The sequence below is a fragment of the Cetorhinus maximus genome, chromosome 18 (assembly GCF_964194155.1).
Source record: "Cetorhinus maximus chromosome 18, sCetMax3.hap1.1, whole genome shotgun sequence".
Classification (NCBI taxonomy): domain Eukaryota; kingdom Metazoa; phylum Chordata; class Chondrichthyes; order Lamniformes; family Cetorhinidae; genus Cetorhinus; species Cetorhinus maximus.
The window spans coordinates 92,160,532-92,180,820 of record NC_135896.1 but is presented as its reverse complement, the minus strand read 5'-3'; the positions used below and the strand labels follow the sequence as shown (position 1 = coordinate 92,180,820).

The 20,289-nt window shown below is 43.9% G+C and overlaps 2 protein-coding genes and 1 long non-coding RNA gene across 4 annotated transcripts in view; 2 read left to right on the top strand and 1 right to left on the bottom strand.

Moving 5' to 3' along the window:
- rab15 (RAB15, member RAS oncogene family) overlaps positions 1-12,497 on the top strand; it is a 144,053-nt gene extending 131,556 nt beyond the window's left edge. Inside the window, exons 3-7 of one of the 2 annotated variants that reach the window (XM_078563188.1) lie at positions 5,698-5,758; positions 7,615-7,692; positions 7,811-7,900; positions 9,014-9,079; positions 10,318-12,497. In XM_078563188.1, coding sequence (XP_078419314.1) covers positions 5,698-5,758; positions 7,615-7,692; positions 7,811-7,900; positions 9,014-9,079; positions 10,318-10,476 — 454 coding nt within the window. In that variant the 3' untranslated portion in view covers positions 10,477-12,497. The remainder of the gene's footprint in view (positions 1-5,697; positions 5,759-7,614; positions 7,693-7,810; positions 7,901-9,013; positions 9,080-10,317) is intronic. The other variant, XM_078563189.1, reaches the window with a different exon arrangement.
- LOC144693360 (uncharacterized) overlaps positions 1-20,222 on the bottom strand; it is a 56,999-nt gene extending 36,777 nt beyond the window's left edge. The window contains exon 1 of the long non-coding RNA XR_013579522.1: positions 20,091-20,222. This is a non-coding gene — a long non-coding RNA (uncharacterized LOC144693360). The remainder of the gene's footprint in view (positions 1-20,090) is intronic.
- LOC144693355 (spectrin beta chain, non-erythrocytic 1-like) overlaps positions 1-20,289 on the top strand; it is a 559,404-nt gene that overhangs the window by 152,029 nt on the left and 387,086 nt on the right. The gene's annotated exons all lie outside the window — the stretch shown is intronic.

Sequence of the window (20,289 nt, the reverse complement as noted above, 5' to 3'; positions counted from 1 at the left end):
AATTGCTGAAATCTTTCTGCTGATGTTGGATGAACCCCAAAGGTAATCTACACCCATAGAGTGTAACTTCGGAAATATATTTCTTTTGTGGCCTATAACTAGTCCCTAAGCTAGTCAACTGCACGCAACCTACACTACTATTCAAGTCATTTGGAAAGTAAATTCGGCAGAGCGTATTACTGGCTACTGATTCGCGACTGCTATTTTGCACTAACGCTCAAGACCAATTTCTACCCCTGTTACGATAACCGATGCAGTTGGTAAAGTGGAGTTATTTAAAATTCCCAGAGGGAAACTTTAAATAACTGTCATAACCTATCATTTTAAGTGTTAAATGTTTGAGATGCGACTCTAAATTCAGGAATCAGACCACTAGTTCTCGAGGTTTTACATTAAACTAAATGAAACATTCTATTAATTACCACAGGTTAAAATATATACACATGGCTACAAATTGCTACTATCATAACTTTTAACAAATTCCCAAACTAATCTCCATTAAGGCAACAGCAACCCATAGACTTAACCAGACACCAGGCAAAGCATTTTCACTGTACGAATTCAGACTGAGGCTCTTTTCACTGTGGAGCCAGTTGGAGGATTGCAGTTGCCTTTTGATCTTACATTGCCTCTGCCTACACACCCAAAAACTACTGAAGTTATACCTACCAGCTCCATTGAATGTTAATTCTTACTGTATCAACAACCTCTTTGAACTTCACCATTTAACAATGAAACCCCTTTTCATAATACCAATTTTATTAGTAATATAAACATATTGCTTGGTAGCTGCTAGAAAGATGTCAATTTTCACCTCACTTCTTGAATGCTCTATTCAAAAAAATGCAAATGCATGCTATCTCTCTTACATCTCTCCAAACTAGTACATATCAAAACACCTAGACTTGAACTTTAATCCAATTAAGGCATAATCACAGACTAAACTTCTATTTTAAAAGAAAAATATTTTCCAAAATATTTTATACATTAACAGCTTCATGACAATCCCAATGCTTTAACCAGCACTGCCATTCCATTTGTTCAAGGACGCATCATATTGTGTTTGCTTAACCACAACACAAGCAATATTTTCCATTGTTTTCCTCTGTTACTTGTACTGTTTAAGCTACCTATGTAAAGCTCCACAGACGATTGTTTTATGGACAAAAGGTTCATTGTATTTATCCCTTCTGAGGATTCGAGTATAATTTCATCATAATTTAAATGAGCTTGTTAACTTTTTTTTTAATCTATAAAATATGCTTCCTAGCATTCCAGAGTGAGGTGGCAGAGGTATGTTGATGAGCTTTCTCAAATGACAAGCTCTCAGTTTCAACCCTCTGCCGTTTCAGGGTGGTGGAGGGGTGGAGAATGGGGAGAGGGTACACAGATCACAAGGCCAGACAAGCTATGCTCTTACAGGTTGTTTCTTTGATAGCTGGTTGTTAACTGGGAGCAGATCACCTGATCAGTCTGAGATAGGGGGCCACAGCATGTGCTGAAAACAATTGAGAAAGGGGAAGGAAACAACACAATGTGCAGTGGAGATGGCGGCCTAGTGGTAGTATCATTGGACTAGTCATCCAGCTGCCCCCAGCTAATGTTCTGGGGGCATGAGTTCAAATCCCACCATGGCAGCTGGTGGAATTTAAATTCAAATAATAAATCTGGAGTATAAAGCTTGTCTCAGTAATAGTGACTTTGAATCTGTCATTGATTTTTGTTGTAAAAACCCATCTGGTTCACTAATGTCCTTTAGGGAAGGAAATCTGTTGTCCTTACCTGGTCTGGCCTACATGTGACTCCAGACCCACAGCAATGTGGTTGACTCTTAAAATGCCCCCTGAAATGGCCTAGCAAGCCACTTTGTTCGTGGCAATGGTCACATCTGCGCAAGAAAAAAAAATTGGAGTCCTCAAATGCTCAAAAGCATTTTGCAAGCTCGAGAATTAGCACAGAAACTGCAGCTGAAGAAGACAAAGCTTTTGAAATCGGAGATGGGACGTTGGAGGAGCAGTTTGCAGAGGACGTAGGTGTGGAGAATGGAAGAGTGGACAATGATGAAAGGCTAAAGGAAAGAGCTAGAGGACTGGAGGTTGCATGTGGAGCAGTTGACTGAAAGCAAGTTGTTAGAACCAAGGAGAGATTTGAAAAAGAGGATGAAGATCTGGAAGTGAATTCACTGAGCTCAAGGAACGAATGAAGCTTGAGAAGGATTGGGGGTGATAGGAATGTGGGAGAAGATACAGGCCGCAGAATTCACAAGGAGATGTGATTTGTGGAGGCTGATTCAGGGAACATGAAGAAATTAAGCAAGTTGATGAAATATTTTGGTTGCAATCGGGATGAAAGAGCCTGAACTTGGTAATGGAGCAATTATGAGGGAAGAAATGAAGTCAAGTGGGACATTAAGGTGCCACATCTCTAGATTTCAATTGCTACCTTAGGACAAAATTAGAAAGTGCTCCATGGTTCCAATTATTTTAATAAAGGCCTCAAAACATTTAACAGCAAACATTGTCAGGGGCTCATTGCTGAGGATGTTAATTGACTGAAAATGGAAATCAAATGCCCATTAATTATTGAACAGTTAGAAAGTGTGATTAATCTCGACAATATTTTGTATGTCAGGAGCCTAGCAAGCTGTAAGTGACTCCTGTGTGAATGGAATTCCAGAGCGTTTGATGAAAGCGATAGTGCCTTTTGTTGTCAAATAACTCTCCTGTCAATTGAACACAGGTGTTATGTAACAGCAAGGCTAAGATGAAGACCGGGCCCCAAAGACTCTCACAGTAGCTGACTCTTTAGGCACATTTGCTTCTGCTTCGTAACCTGGGAATCCCAGTGTAAGGTTTTCGTGGAGCCAATTTCCTTCTGTGTTCCATTGCACCTATTTCTGGGGTGCAAAGAGGCAAAGAAGGAGACCCCTTGTGCTCAGTTTCTGCCTATTTGCATTTCACGCATATTTATGTTCACCGATAGCGTTGCAGCAAAGACATTGATTTTGCTTCAAAGAGGTGCTGCTGACATGTAAGTTTAATTTATAAGAGCTGGAAGCAACATCATTAAGGCCTGCACATTTACTTTTTCCTTAAATGTGGATGTAAGGTTATGTGATAGCAACTACCAAAACTGGATTTACTGGCTTGTTGCAATGTATTTGCATCAATATTTGAAATAAATTTTATTTCTCGCCAAAGTGGTGAGGAAAAATTTAAAGTTTATGATTGCTGTAGACCCCTATCCTTTGAAGTCAAAGGAATCTCTCATCATCTCAATTAGCAAAATGATATACATTCAGAATCCCATTGCCCACTTGCTACTTGGTGGAAGAGTAGAAGGAGGAAGAGGAGCAAGGAAAATGTTTGGATGCCCGTGAAGTGAGGCATCATCATGAGGAGGACATCTTGTCCACTGTTACCTTGTCAAACGTACATAGCAACCACAGGGGATTGATCTGGATCTGACACAAGACCAATGCCTTTGGAAGCTGCAATTTTTCTGGGAGACAGTAACAGGGAGTGTGTGTCACCATATAGAAGGGCCGGCAGCCCATTTCCAACGCAGGCGTGGCACTGGTGCGAAAGCTACCTTGAATTTGTTTTGCCTCCCTGTCTTTCTAGGGGCTCAGTGGGAAATCAGGAACATCAATGAGTTGGCAGAGCATGGAAGCGTTAACTGATGCCTTGGTTTGCCACAGCAACCATGTATTAAACATTTCTGCTTGGACAACAGGAGATGGCCCAAGGTGTTTAAAGAGCGGAAGGATTCTCTTACAATCCAGAATGACATTGGCACCCATAAAGCTTAACGAAAACTTGTCAATGTTCAGCTTGTGTGAGGCCTTCTGTGCTGACTGGATGAATGCAGTAGTCTTGATGCATTCATTTGACAACAGTTCACCCACTGTCTTTGTTTATTATCCTTCTGTAGCATCCCTGAACCCCTGTCAAATACAGAAACAGGAAACTGGATCTTAACCACCTTCCCCCTCACCAAACCGACCCCCACCCCTGCAAACCCCCCCCGCCACCCCCTCCCAAAATAGACGGGCTGTTGTTGAGTGAGATGTTAGAACTATAAAAATTCCCAACCAGGCCCCTTTCTGCCTCCAACCTATCTACTGCCATGTTTAACAGAGTCAGGACGGGGAAAGCTGTCAACCCATTCCCAGGAGATGGGTTGGCCAATTAAAAGTTTTATTGAGGCTGGTAGCCCCTGGTTTAACCTGCTTCCCAGGGAAACTGGCAGCTGAAGGGAGGGGACACAGCTTCGGGGACAAGGTATATGCTTTCCCCGCCAGGATGGCACCTTGCCCCACTTTCTGACCCCAGAGAAGCGGTGCACATGTTGTCACCGAGAGAAATGAGCCTGCTCCAGCTCCTGGGCTTTACGTCACTGTGCCTAACTGAATTGTGGGTGAGTGGACCCTGTGGCACCAGCGACATTATGGAATTGCCCGTCAATAACTCAGTAATATCTCAAGCACCATCCTGTCCAAGGTTACTGTGACATTGCAGCCCAGTGATTATTTGGCAGCTACCTGAGCATTCAGAATAGATGCCAAGAATGTCTTCGTGGGAAACCTTCGATTCTTTGTTTCGGAAACATAGGGGAGAATTTTCTCCCCATCGGGTGGGCTGGGCGGGGGCGGGCATGCAGCTGATTGCCGCCATTTTACGTGGGCGGGCCAATTAGGACCCGCCCAGTGTGACACGTGCCCGGAAGCGCTGAGCTCTCCCTGTGCGGGTGGGGGGAGGAGGGAGAATTGGGGCCTGTGCTCTTTTGTGCATGCGAAAGAGCGCAGAAATCTCCCTGAGGCATGGAGCTGCCTCAGGGAGATTACTTTGACTATGAAGAATTGAAATAAGCAGAAAAAAAAATGATTCAGACATGTTCCCTCATGTGACAGTGTCACATGAGCTGGGACATGTCAATGAATTTTAATAAAAAAATTTATTTAATTTGTAAAACTTTCATGAAACCTCACCCCGCCCGTGGATGAGGTTTCATGGAAAATGCAAAGACCGCCTGGGCTCTTTGCCTGCCCCCTCCCCTCCCTCCCGTCAACCTTAAGGTTGGACGGGCAGCGCTGTTCATTGTTTCAAGCGGTTGTTAAATGGCCTTAATAGGCCTTTGACAGTTCAGTGGGCACGCAGCTGACTCCGGTGCACACCCGCCAAACTGAAGATCGGATTGACGCGTAGTGATGTCGGGACGCGCGCCCGACCTCACCGCGTGTCATTTTACGCATCAGCGAGCGGGGCCCACCCCTGCACGCCAACCAGAAGATTCAGGCCATAGAATATGAGCAAAGCCATGTTGAGAAAAATTTGTAGTTGACGTATATTTGCAGAGTTTGTAATGAAAGTGATGAGCAGAGCTCTTCTGGCCCTTCTCTCTGCTCAAAAAAAAAAATCCAAAATGGTTTGCTGAACGTTCTTTTTCATGAAGAAAATGCTCTTTTAAAGAACAAACTTAAGGTTGTTATTGCAGCTCAACTATAATCCATTCTTTGCTGCTTAGCACAACATTTGAAAAATACCCTCTACTTGTGAAGACGAGGTTGATAAATAGAGTAATGGAGAAAGTAGGAATTGATTGTGGAGTAATGTGCAGGTCCTGTAATTAGAATTTTTCCATGTATGGCAAGTATGGTTTTAATGCTTTTATCATTTGCTTAAATTATTTTCTCAGGGACACCGCGGGGCAGGAGCGATACCAGACTATCACAAAACAGTACTACCGACGAGCCCAGGTGAGCTCTGCATTGGGGAGGGGAGAGGACGGTGTAGTGGTCATGTCACTAGTAGTAGCAATCCTGAGGCTAATGCTCAGGTTCAAATCCCACAATGGCAGCTGGTGGAATTTAAATTCAATTAATCAATCTGGAACATGGAGCTGGTCTTAGCAGTGGTGACCGTGAACCTATCATTGATTGTTGTAAAAACCTATCTGGCCCAATAAAAGAAGGAAATCTACCATCCTTAACTGCTGTGGCCTACATGTGACTCCAGACTCTGAACTGCCCTCTGAAATGGCCTAGCAAGCCACTCAGTTCAAGGGCAATTAGGGATGGGCAGCAAATGCTGACCTTGCCATCAACACCCGCCTTCCATGAAATAGCAGATGTAAACGAAAATGTTTGAGAAGGCTCATAAAATAGCCAGGTGGCACAATTGAATTTAAAACTAATAGAGAAAACTTCTTTGCTTTAAATTTCAAATGGTTTCGTGGGTAAATGTTTTTGCCTCAGTTGACATAATCATTACAAGTTGTTCTCATTTCTGTTTATGTTTTGCCTCTATCGTATGTGGTGTCATATTGGCCATATAAGCCATATGGCCCAGGCATGGTCTGTGCAGACATTTAACCATTGGCTGCAGTTGCGTGTGGTAGAGTTAGCCTTGTGCCCCTGGCAAGGAAGAGGGAAGATAGGCTGCAGGTCCTGCTTTGTGTCACAGCCCACTGACCCCCGCCTTGAAAGTGATAGGGCAAGTGTCAAGTGACCATAGGGCAAGTGTCAAATGAACATAGTATCAGACTGGATGATAATATCCACTGCCAGATAGTATGCAAACACTTAAGGGGCCGTTTTAACCTGCCCAGTGAGAGTGATGCACGGGCGCTGTGAAGATCAGGCCAGGTTCTTTCACCAACCTGAGGCCATACCATTCCCTCTGGTACCATCCTATCTTGAACTTTGAAGGTGGCTTAGGCTACTGCTGCAGGAGCCCCTCCTCCTTTAAAACAGGCCACAATGTCTGGACACGTAAATAGTGGCCTCTTGGGGGTAGGTACCAGAGGGCAGCTGAAATGCACTAAACGTCAGCATGGAATGAAAATTGGGAAAACTAACTAACCAGGTTTCTATTGACTTGTGGGTGAACTCATGTTGTGATCCTGAGCCAAGCAGGAACAGGTCTACTTTGTGATGGAAGTTATCAGATCTCAAGCAAAGGCCAAAGTGAGTTAGGCAGTGAAAATAGGGAGCAGAAAAGTGAACTGGGATTCTTCACTCTGATTATTATTCAGTGATGACTGCTGCCAGTATATGCACAGTGTCTTGTTGCCATGATCACCCACTGTCAGTAGCCCATCGACAAGCACATACGAAGAATGGTCGCCTGGGGGACTGCTGCCAGGTGCAAAACTACCTCAGCAAGTTCTCCCCCTTTGCATAGAAGTAAAATTGAATGAAGAGATATTAAAAAATTCCAAGCTAAATGAGTTTCCATATAGTTAAGTCTCTGTTTGAATTAGAAAACAAGTCCCGGTCCCGGTGATAATTCACAATTGTGTTTCAAAGAAAATGTGAATAAAAATCATTGGATCTGCGTATCTAACATTGTTGATTTAGCCAACTTAAATAGAGTCTGCAGATGCAACAGCCCTCAGTTTATAAGTCGCTTTAATTACCTGGGTTTTTAGTTTTAGAGCAATGGCCTTAAAGGCACAGACCTCTTAGCAGCTTATAGCTATCCTATATCGAAGATCATGATAGTAATCCACATTGCTAAGATGCATTATGGCCATGGTATGTTACTAACGTGAGTGTGACTCATTTTCCACCAACTTCTGTAATAAATTTGGTTCATTGCCCTTCATTTCTAGGGAATCTTTCTGGTGTATGATATTACAAGCGAACGCTCCTTTCAACATATTATGAAGTGGGCCAGTGATGTTGATGAGGTAGGAGAGGCAGTGATTCTGCATAGCCTTGTCTTTAAATAAGTGTTGGGACATAAGACTGTAAGAAATGAATTGTTCACGTTTGATTGGTTACTTACATTGTGTTGCTTCTTGCCAGTATGCACCTGAAGGTGTTCAGAAAATTCTCATAGCCAACAAAGCTGATGAGGAACAGAAAAGGCAAGTGGGTGCAGAACAAGGTAAAAAAGTAAGTGTTTTCTGGATTGTACATTCCATTCCATTCCATGGTTGCTCTGCCCAAAGGCTCACTGTCTGCCGATACTTCATCCCGAACCATTTTCCTTGGCAGTTTTTTTTTTGTCAATGGTGGTTTGCCATTGCCTTCCCCTCTCAGAGGCAGGGCAAGGAGGCAGGTTGAACCTGCGCTGTTAGCGTTATTCTGAACCACATGCTGAGTTGGAGGGAGGTGGGGTGGACTGGTGGTGGTGGTAATGTCACTGGACTAGTAATCCAGAGGCCCAAGCTAATGCTCTGGGGAAACATGTTCAAATCTCACCACAGCAGCTGGTGGAAGTTAAATTCAATTAATAAAATCTGGAACACGAAGCTAGTCTGAGTAATGGTGACCATGAAACCATCATTGATTGTCAAAAACATGCACCTGGTTCACTAATTCCCTTTAGGGAAGGAAATGTGCCATCCTTCCCTATATCAGAGCACACGCTGCTGAACTCACCATTTCAAAGATGCTGGACAGCAAAGATTGAAATTCCGAACTTGGGCTGTTTATCAGTTTGTGTAGTGCAGTCACATTTTTGTTAGCTACGAGTATCCAGGGATATTGAGCTACAGGGCATAAATGGATTTGAGGTATACACCTGCTATGATCTAGTTGAATGGTGCAACAGGCTCGAGGGGCAGAATGGCCTACCCCTGTTCCTATTATGCAACATGAGCAGATCATCACAAATTGAGAATGTGCTGGATAACTCAGGAGTCAATATCCTTATGCATCCTAAGTTTGGATTCATTATCTCCAGCAGAGCCAAACATTTTCAATACCGATTTTTAAAAAACATTGTTTAAAGATTTTAAACTAAAATTTATGTTGTTGATTGTTGTCTAATTGAGTGCAGAAAATTTTGTTGTGTATCTCTAACTAGCACAATGTGAGTTAGTCAGTGTCTGAGGAAACTGCCCAACCAATTAGATTCCAAATATTCAAAACAGTGAGCCCGAAGTGCAGCATCTTCTATTTCAGCGTTTCGTTTGATAAGAGGAGCATGTGCCTGGATGTGCTTAATAGCGAATCCATCATTTGATCTATTATTACATTTTCTATCAACGTTTCCTTTCACAGCTTGCAAAAGAATATGGAATGGACTTCTTCGAAACAAGTGCCTGCACCAATTATAACATTAAAGAGGTCAGTTGAAAGCATTATAACCATAAAAATGTAAATATTTACAGCAGAGAAGGCGGCTAATCGGTCCATTATATCTTCCCCCACACGCTGCTAGAGTAATCCAGAATTAATCGTACCGCACTACTTGCTCCCCAAAACTCTTGTATCCTACGCACCTGCCTCAACCTGTAGAAGAGCATTCCGTGCCTCAACAGCTCTCTGCATGAAGAGATTTCTCCTAACCTTCTTTGTCTAAATGACAGTTTAAATTGATGACCCCTCTTCGCTAACCACCGCACCCCCCCTTCATCCTATCAAAACACTAATTAAATTCAAAAATCCCGATTTAAAAAAACATCCTCTTATCCAATGCGAATCGTCCCAGTATCTTACATCTCTCCTCATGACTATAGTTTCCCATCCCTGGTATAATTGTTGACTATGAACATTGAAAATCTAACCTTAAGTGTAAATATTGAATATAAAATGTGAATGTTTTTGTAATTGAATGTATTAATTATACTGTTTATTATCTAAATTGTCTCTAAGGCTCTCCCTGAAAGAATAGATATTATAACACCGCCTATAATTGAACTAGTCATGTTTACAACATAGAAGGGAGGCAGTTTAGGCCCTCCTGCTTATGCCAAGTTTGTAAAACCATTGGCCAGCGTATGAACCAGGCCTTATGTGTGGCCGGCAAGAACTCTTATTATTTAACAACCGATTATAAAGTATCTTTAAAAAAGCAAAATACTGCAGATGCTGGAAATCTGAAATAAAAAAGAAAACGCTGGAAAAACTCAGCAGGTCTGACAGCATCTGTGGAGAGAGAAACAAAGTTAACATTTCGAATCTGTGTGACTTCATCAGAGCTGAAGAAGAGTCATACAAACTCGAAATGTTAACTTTGTTTCTTTCTCCACAGATGATGTCAGACCTGCTGAGTTTTTCCAGAGTTTTCTTTCTTAAATTATAAAGTACCTAAATCCTGTTGGCAGTTTATTTTTACATTGATATTATCCTCCAATAAAACCTCCCATGAGAATTAGCACTCATAAACAAAAGCTTTTTCAAGAACAGATGTTGCGTCAGCACAGAATTATTCTCTCTCTTTCCTTGAATGTTGAAATGTAATTTTGTTTATTTTGTGTGATGGACAGCATATGGACACATCTATGTCCCTAACAGATTGAAAATTGAGGTTGCATTGCTGCTTTTGTAATCTAGTGGTATTTTGGCATGTTTTTACTCCACAGTCATTTACTAGACTGACAGAACTAGTGTTACAGGCCCATAAGAAGGAGCTTGATGGACTTCGACTATCAACCCCTGATGAGCTTGGTATAGCTGATTTAGAGGAGGATGACAGCAAAACCGAAGGGATGGATAACTCACAGAAAGCTTGCTGGTGCTAGAAACGTAGCAAGACAAAATCCAGTTCAGCGGTCTGAATCACGCCTCAAGAATTCAAGACCTGGTTGCCTGCTGCTATTTTGTGCCACCTTAAATGTTCACCTGAATCCTGCATCTCTCCTGAGTTGGACTAATTCTTCCAGTTGATTCCAGTAGGTGTTGTATTTTTGTCCCAGCTCTGTGACTCAACCACCTCTTGGACTAGTGCATTTCGTACAGTTACTGTGCTGTGAATTCGTGTTCAGGTGCTCAACTGATGGTTCAGTAGCCCAGTTTCTACAAGACTGCTATTTTCAGTATTTGTTTTGTATGTGAGCAGCCTTTCCAGGTAACGTGTGTCACTGTTGGTTTCACAATTAGTTATGTATCATGACAGTTTCCTGGAATTCCCCCCTTTGTGTAATTAGTAATTAGTTTCTTCAGAATGCTTTAAAATATACTTTTGGCCAAGCTCATTAAAAGTGCTCAGTTGTCATGTTGCCGCCCAATTAAGAATTTTTGAACCCAGCATGTCTATTTACATCTTACTCTATTTAGATATCCAACTAAAGCTTGAGGCTATAACGTCTGCAACAGGACAATGTTATTTGCAGACACTGTCAAAAGGTGATTTTGCCAATTTAGATTTTTATATCTTGAAAGGCCCTCATGAAATGAACAATTCTGCTTATTTTTAAGTCTCACACTGCCCTGCTGGATTATTGACCTGAATGAGGTTTTGGCATAATATTGTTTTCATTCGTGCTTATATTTTTGTCATTTGATCCGAAGATTTTCAGTTTTCACTGGAGATCTTAAAATTGGTAGATGCTTGTTGCTTGGGTGACTGATACACCTTTCTCTCATATATCACCATTGACTTTCCAACATTAACCATGCCAGAAACAGAAAATTAAATAAATTATTTTCTAAGGGACAACTGTATAACTGAACCAATAATACAGTCCATTCAAATTCTCTCACTTTTCAGGTTTTATTTTTGCGGTTGTTGTGAAATTAAGTGAATTTTTTTGCACTTTATAAAGCTTTGAATACTGAAGAACTGGTATAAAATTTAATGATTAGAATTTTCAAAGCTGAATATTCTGTGCATTGAGTCCTCTAATTCTGACTGCTTTGTGAATTCCCTCTTATTGGCATCACAAATTTCCAAGAATAAAATCCCTTTTGCAGCAGTGCAACAGTGGAGATAGACTTTGGTGTTTTAAAGAAAAAGGTAAAAATGTCTATCAATCACTAATCACTAATTAAACTGTACTCGCAGAGATTGCATGTTTGATTAGTGCCCACGCAATTTTGCTGACAGCTCAATATTTCTGAAGAAAACGAGACATTCTCCTGTTTTCTATTAAAGTCGGGATTTGGAGTCATGAATGATATGCTACTGCAGGGTGTCAATGTTAACATTTCCTCATAACTGTGAACACCAATGTTCAGTTGATGGTCTGTATAAATTGCTTTCCTCTCAGTGTAAGAATGCAATGTTCATGATAGAGGTTGAACTAATTCTGTGGTTTACTGAAATTTGGCTATTTGTTTGAGCCTGATGTTTTGAATATTTGTGCATTTAGTTCGTTTGTATGTAGAGGCCCCGGACCCCGTGTCCGGGAAGCTCAGGACCGGATGCGTGCCGGATTTGGAGATTCCATGGATTTTGCATCCTAAGCCTAGCAAGTACTTATAATACATAAAGTATGAAAATGAAGAATAAAAGGGTTTTATTCAAATTGCTACCCAGAGCGCCAGCTTCGAACGTAGCCAGTTTTCGGGTCCTTCCTGATTTTGAGACAATGGATAAGGGATCTGGTACTGTATGTATGAATGCATCAACTTCCCAATGTTCTTCATTCTGCTTGGAAGAGTCAAATGAAAGTGATATGTTGAGTTAAAGCATCTTAATTTTCTTAAGTTGCTGTATTTGTGAAGGAAAATGTACAATTTGACTTGAATTAATTATAATTACCTGCTGTTGAAAACCATGATTTTATTCACAGATGTTTACAAATAAAGTTCATCAAGGTTCCATTGTGTTGCTTATGTTGATTTACATGAATGTTTGAATTAATACTGTTAACAGTTTTCAATCTCACACTCAGCCTACCAAAACATCTCGTCGTCTGTACGTGCACATGAATTGGTCACTCGAATGCTTAAATGTTACATCTCTTTTCATTCATTCATCACTAGAAGTCTTACTGAAAATTGCTGTATTCGGAAGTGTCTGGGTACTCATTTACATCTGAACGCTAAATTGTACCACCACTCATCACCACCCAGCCGCGTATTCACTATACCCCCTGACCTTCCCCTCTCCGATGCTGAACGTTCAGTGCTCAGCAAAGGACTTAGTTTCATACCCTTACGCCCTCATCTCAATGAATTTCGGGCTCGGCATGATGCTGAACTCTTCTTCCGCCGTCTTCGTCTCCGTGCTCACTTCTTTGGGCAGGAGTCCTCTCCCTGTTCAACGGATCCTTTTACCCACCTCCAATATTCTCCCTCCACTTGGACCCCTCCCTCTGGATTCTTACCTTCTCTTGATCTTTTCATTGAGAACTGTCGGCGTGACATTAGCCGTCTCAATTTCTCTGCTTCTCTCACCCATTCTAATCTGTCTCTCTCTCAACTCACTGCACTCCGTTCTCTCAGGTCCAACCCCAACATTGTCATCAAACCCGCTGACAAGGGTGGTACTGTTGTTGTCTGGTGCATTGACCTCTACCTCGCGGAGGCTGTGCGTCAACTCGCAGACACTTCCTCCTACCTCTCCCTAGACCATGACCCCACCACAGAACATCAAGCCATTGTTTCCAGGACTGTCACTGACCTCATCTCCTCTGGAGATCTTCCTCCCACAGCTTCCAACTTGATAGTCGCCCAACCTCGGACGGCCCGCTTCTACCTCCTACCCAAAATCCACAAACAGAACTGTCCTGGCAGACCGATCGTGTCAGCCTGTTCCTGCCCTACGGAACTCATTTCTCGTTATCTTGACTCCCTTCTCTCTCCCCTTGTCCAGTCCCTTCCCACCTACATCCGTGATTCCTCTGACACCTTACGTCACATCAACAATTTCCAGTTCCCTGGCCCCAACCGCTTCCTCTTCACCATGGATGTCCAATCCCTCTACACCTCCATCCCCCACCAGGATGGTCTGAGGGCCCTTAGCTTCTTCCTTGAACAGAGGCCCGAATAATCCCCATCCACCACTACTCTCCTCCGTCTGGCTGAACTTGTTCTCACGCTGAACAATTTCTCCTTTAACTCCTCTCACTTCCTCCAAATAAAAGGTGTGGCTATGGGTACCCGCATGGGCCCCAGCTATGCCTGTCTCTTTATGAGGTATGTGGAACATTCCTTGTTCCAGTCCTACTCCGGCTCCCTCCCACAACTCTTTCTCCGGTACATCGATGATTACTTCGGTGCTGCTTCGTGCTCTCGTCGGGACCTGGAAAAATTAATTAATTTTGCTTCCAATCTCCACCCCTCCATCATTTTCACATGGTCCATCTCTGACACTTCTCTTCCCTTCCTTGACCTCTCTGTCTCAATTTCTGATGATAGACTGTCCACCAATATCCATTACAAGCCTACCGACTCCCACAGCTACCTCGACTACAGCTCCTCACACCCCGCTTCCTGTAAAGACTCTATCCCATTCTCTCAGTTCCTTCGCCTCCGTCGCATCTGTTCTGATGACGCTACCTTCAAAAACAGCTCCTCTGACATGTCCTCCTTCTTCCTTAACCGAGGTTTTCCATCCACGGTCGTTGACAGGGCCCTCAACCGTGTCTGGCCCATATCCCGCGCATCCTCCCTCACGCCTTCTCCTCCTTCCCAGAAACATGATAGGGTCCCCCTTGTCCTCACTTATCACCCCACCAGCCTCCACATTCAAAGGATCATCCTCCGCCATTTCCGCCAACTCCAGCATGATGCCACCACCAAACACATCTTCCCTTCACCCCCCCTGACGGCATTCCGTAGGGATCGTTCCCTCCGGGACACCCTGGTCCACTCCTCCATCACCCCCTACTCCTCAACCCCCACCTATGGCACCTCCCCATGCCCACGCAGAAGATGCAACACCTGCCCCTTCACTTCCTCTCTCCTCACCGTCCAAGGGCCCAAACACTCCTTTCAAGTGAAGCAGCATTTCACTTGCATTTCCCCTAACTTAGTCTACTGCATTCGTTACTCCCAATGCGGTCTCCTCTACATTGGAGAGACCAAACGCAAACTGGGCGACCGTTTTGCAGAACACCTGCGGTCTGTCCGCAAGAAAGACCCAAACCTCCCTGTCGCTTGCCATTTTAACACTCCACCCTGTTCTCTTGCCCACATGTCTGTCCTTGGCTTGCTGCATTGTTCCAGTGAAGCCCAACGCAAACTGGAGGAACAGCACCTCATCTTCCGACTAGGCACTTTACAGCCTTCCGGGCTGAATATTGAATTCAACAACTTTAGATCTTAAACTCCCCCTCCCCCCATCCCCACCCCGTTTCTCCCCCCTCCCCCTTTTTTTTCAATAATTTATATAGATTCTTCTTTCCCCACCTATTTCCATTATTTTTAAATCTAAAACTAAAACCTTGTTAGTCTTTCCACCCCACCCCCACTAGAGCTGTACTTTGAGTGTCCTGTCTTCCATTCTTAATTAGCACTTTTCTTAGACAAATATCACCACCTTCAACACCTCTTTGATCCTTTTGTCTGTGACATCTTTTGATTATCTGCTCCTATCACTGCTTGCTTATCTCCACAATCACCACACCCTCAACTTCTCTCTCCCCCCGCCCCCCCCACCTTAAACCAGCTTATATTTCTCCTTTCTCCTAACTATGCTTCAGTTCTGCCGAAGGGCCGTGAAGGCTCGAAACGTTAACTGATTTCTTCTCCACCGATGCTGCCAGACCTGCTGAGTTTTTCCAGGTAATTCTGTTTTTGTTTTGGATTTCCAGCATCCGCAGTAGCTTTTAGCTTTTTGTTTTTATCTCATTTCCTCTATTCATTCCCTCAGTTCCATAAAAATGTTTACTCGGGATGGCTTGTGTTGGATCTGTTGAACACTTAAACAATGATCTGTCATTGTTTCCTAATGATCTTTCTCTGTTCCAATATTTAGGGCTGAATTTTATGTCCCGCGGGCAGTCATAAAATCGCGTGAGAAGGCATCAGGCGAGCGTCCCGACATCATCGCACACTCGCGCAATATTTCGCTCAGCACACGCACGCAAAAGTCAGAAGCGCACCCGCCAACAACTAAGAGGGCAATTAAACCCATTAGCAGCGCAAATGTCTCCCATTTATCGTGGCCCGTCCAACCTTATGGTTGGCAGACAGTCGAATTTGCCAGGCGGCCTTTACATTTTTCATCAAACCTCATCCGAGGGCGGGATGAAATTTCCCTTATGAGATAAAATAAAAATAAATATCTGTGGACAGCGTTTTTATCAGCTATATTTTCAGGTGCTTGATGGTGATGCATGGACATTTTTTTTTTTTTTGCAGCTTTTTAAATCTTTATTTGATCATTTTCAGGTCTGTAGCTCCCTGAGGCAGCTGTCTGCCTTCAGGGAGATTTCTCACCCGCGCCCGTGAAAAGGTCGGGGTCCGTTTCCCCACTGTTCCCGGGCCCGCCGATCGCGCACCCCGCTCACCAAAGGTAAAATTCAGGCCTTGGTCTATTTTTATATTATGCGTGTTACACGTTGTACATGCATTCTTGTATGGGATGCTGAACAATTTCATAATCCAAGACAATGGGCAGGATTGCCCAGCCCCGCCCACCACCAGAATCATCTGGTCCTGCTGAAAATCAATGGACTTTTGGCTGGGCCACTGAATCTCCCGTGGTGGGTCCCTCCACGAAGGGGCCGGAAAATCCCAGCCAACATGACTCCTGAAAAATTACCTCCCTCAGCTATAAATAGGGGATACAGATACTTCCAAGTGTGGAAATTTTCAGTAAGACTTCTGGCAGTGAATGAATGAAAAAGAGGTTCAACATCTAGCTTTTGAGGCACAGAGCAGAAAAGCCAGAAAGTAATGCTAACCTGTGTAAAGTTGGAGTATTGTGTCCAATTCTGGGCACCGTACTTTAGGGATACGCAGAGGAGATTGACAAGAATGGCCCCAGGGACGAAGGGAAACATTTATGGGAATAGACTGGAGAAACTGGGATAAGGCAGAGAAAGCTACGAGGCGATCTGATTGAAGTACTTAAAATCATAAGAGGGTTTTGACAGAGTGGGTAAAGAGAAAGGGTTCCCAAAGGCTGAAGGGTTGCTAACCAGAGGGCACCGAATTAAGGTGATTGGCAAACGAACTAGGTGACATGAGGAAAACCTTTTTTTTCATATAACTACTAGTTAGGATTTGGAATGCACTGCCTGACAAGATGGTGGATTCAAATTCCGTGGTAGGGTTCAAAAGGGAATTAGATAAATACGTGAAGGCAAACATTTTGCAGGGTGGGGGGTATTCAACAATCACTATATTAAAGGTTAAAAACAAAAAGCTAAAAGCTACTGCGGATGCTGGAAATCCAAAACAAAAACAGAATTACCTGGAAAAACTCAGCAGGTCTGGCAGCATCGGTGGAGAAGAAAACAGTTGACGTTTCGAGTCCTCATGACCCTTCGGCAGAACTGAAGTATAGTTAGGAGAGGGGTGAAATATAAGCTGGTTTAAGGTGGGGGGCGGGGGGGAGAGAGAAGTTGAGGGTGGGGTGGTTGTGGGGATAAGCAAGCAGTGATAGGAGCGGATAATCAAAAGATGTCACAGACAAAAGGATCAAAGAGGTGTTGAAGGTGGTGATATTATCTAAGAAAAGTGCTAATTAAGAATGGATGGCAGGATACTCAAGGTACAGCTCTAGTGGGGGTGGGGTGGAAAGACTAACAAAGTATTAGTTGTAGATTTAAAAATAATGGAAATAGGTGGGAAAAGAAGAATCTATATAAATTATTGAAAAAAAAGGGAGGGGGAAGAAACGGGGTGGGGATGGGGGGAGGGGGAGTTTAAGATCTAAAGTTGTTGAATTCAATATTCAGCCCGGAAGGCTGTAAAGTGCCTAGTCGGAAGATGAGGTGCTGTTCCTCCAGTTTGTGTTGGGCTTCACTGGAACAATGCAGCAAGCCAAGGACAGACATGTGGGCAAGAGAACAGGGTGGAGTGTTAAAATGGCAAGCGACAGGGAGGTTTGGGTCTTTCTTGCGGACAGACCACAGGTGTTCTGCAAAGCGGTCGCCCAGTCTGCGTTTGGTCTCTCCAATGTAGAGGAGACCGCATTGGGAACAACGAATGCAGTAGACTAAGTTAGGGGAAATGCAAGTGAAATGCTGCTTCACTTGAAAGGAGTGTTTGGGCCCTTGGACGGTGAGGAGAGAGGAAGTGAAGGGGCAGGTGTTGCATCTTCTGCGTGGGCATGGGGAGGTGCCATAAGTGGGGGTTGAGGAGTGGACCAGGGTGTCCCAGAGGGAACGATCCCTACGGAATGACACCAGGGGGGGTGAAAGGAAGATGTGTTTGGTGGTGGCATCATGCTGGAGTTGGCGGAAATGGCGGAGGATGATCCTTTGAATGCGGAGGCTGGTGGGGTGATAAGTGAGGACAAGGGGGACCCTATCATGTTTCTGGGAGGGAGGAGAAGGCGTGAGGGCGGATGCGCGGGATATGGGCCGGACACGGTTGAGGGCCCTGTCAACGACCGTGGGTGGAAAACCTCGGTTAAGGAAGAAGGAGGACATGTCAGAGGAGCTGTTTTTGAAGGTAGCGTCATCAGAACAGATGCGACGGAGGCGAAGGAACTGAGAGAATGGGATGGAGTCCTTACAGGAAGCGGGGTGTGAGGAGCTGTAGTTGAGGTAGCTGTGGGAGTCGGTAGGCTTGTAATGGATATTGGTGGACAGTCTATCATCAGAAATTGAGACAGGTCAAGGAAGGGAAGAGAAGTGTCAGAGATGGACCATGTGAAAATGATGGAGGGGTGGAGATTGGAAGCAAAATTAATTAATTTTTCCAGGTCCCGACGAGAGCTTGAAGCAGCACTGAAGTAATCATCGATGTACCAGAGAAAGAGTTGTGGGAGGGGGCCGGAGTAGGACTGGAACAAGGAATGTTCCACATACCCCATAAAGAGACAGGCATAGCTGGGGCCCATGCGGGTACCCATAGCCACACCTTTTATTTGGAGGAAGTGAGAGGAGTTAAAGGAGAAATTGTTCAGTGTGAGAACAAGTTCAACCAGACGGAGGAGAGTAGTGGTGGATGGGGATTGTTCAGGCCTCTGTTCAAGGAAGAAGTTAAGATGAACACATTTTTGCTGGCGTCCATGTATTTTATAATGCGTGAATACATCCTCATGCAACATCAGTGGGAGATGGTGGTGTAGTGGTAATGTCACTGGGCTAGTAACCCAGGGACCCAAGCTAATGCTTTGGGGACATGGGTTCAAATCCCACCATGATAGCTGGTGGAGTTTAAGTTCAATTAAAGCTAATCTCAGTAATGGTGACTATAAAACTATCATTGGTTGCTGTAAAAAAACCCATCTGGTTCACTAATGCCCTTTAGGGAAGGAGATCTACCATCCTTACCTGGTCTGGCCTACATGTGACTCCAGACCCACAGCAATGTATTTGACCCTTAACTGACCTATGAAATGGCCTAGCCAACCACTCAGTTCAAAGGGCAATTAGGGACAGGCAACAAATGCTGGTCTTGTCAGTGATGCCCACATCTCATTAAAGAAAAAAATTTGCCCCCTTTCCCCTAAACAGAGCTTATAATTGGAGTGTAAATACACCCCCAAAGGCATGTGTTTATTGGCGGCTTATGTGCCAGTTTGAATGTCTCTGACGGGCCCAGGCGGAAAGGGCGGACCAAAATCTGAGCATCCTACCCACCAGCCTCATCAAACACTACCTGCCCCTCCTGTGGCAGAATGTGCAGATCCAGCATTGGACTTTTTAGTCACCTCAGGAACCCCCCACAACCCCGAAGTTGAAGAAAGTCACCCTCAGTCCTGAGGGACTGCCTAAGAAGTAGTAGGATAAGGTGTGCCGGTGTGAAGAAAATTGAATATCAACTGGCTTGTTATCCAACAAATGTTTGCTTCAGATCAGTAAATTTGATCAGTCAACAGGAAATGATGCCAGGGCCCCAGCTCAAGTGTAAAATACAGTTAGCGTCTGCCTTGTTATTAACTATTGATCCTATTGTGGCCGCTGGTCTGAATGTGAGAATTGATGGTGCATTTGCAGTGTGTAATCCAGTTACCAAACCTGATGGTGTTTTGCAGCCAGCTGTTTACGCCCAGTAGGCACGAAGACAGGTGGATTGTTGCAGGGTTGGTTAACCTCTGCCAAAAATAAAACTATTTGGCTTGCTGGCACAGACGAACTTCTGTCCTTCAAAGTGCAGCAAACGATTCTGATCAACACACTCCCGAGGGAGACTGGAGTCCAATCTCTGCGGGGGAACCGCATCGACCTGAGCTCTTAATCCCTGTTGCACACTTGTATCACAGAAACGCTGGTAAATAAATTGTCTCAGCTCCGTGTATAATAAACCTTGCAATACTATAGACTCCCAGTGGGAGCCTGTCCTTTACCCGCCCAGGCCGGGCGTGGTAAACGGAAAGTGAGGGAGGAACAATTCATTCACCTTCAAACCTTGAGTTTACAACTCAATTTTCTGGAAATAAAAGGCCAAACGCTCAGAAAGGACTGGAATTCCCAAATCCAACCCGCAGAGTTTCTGTGTTGCCTTAAACTTTTTTTAGTTGCTATGTTTTTCGGCGTCTTGGTTAA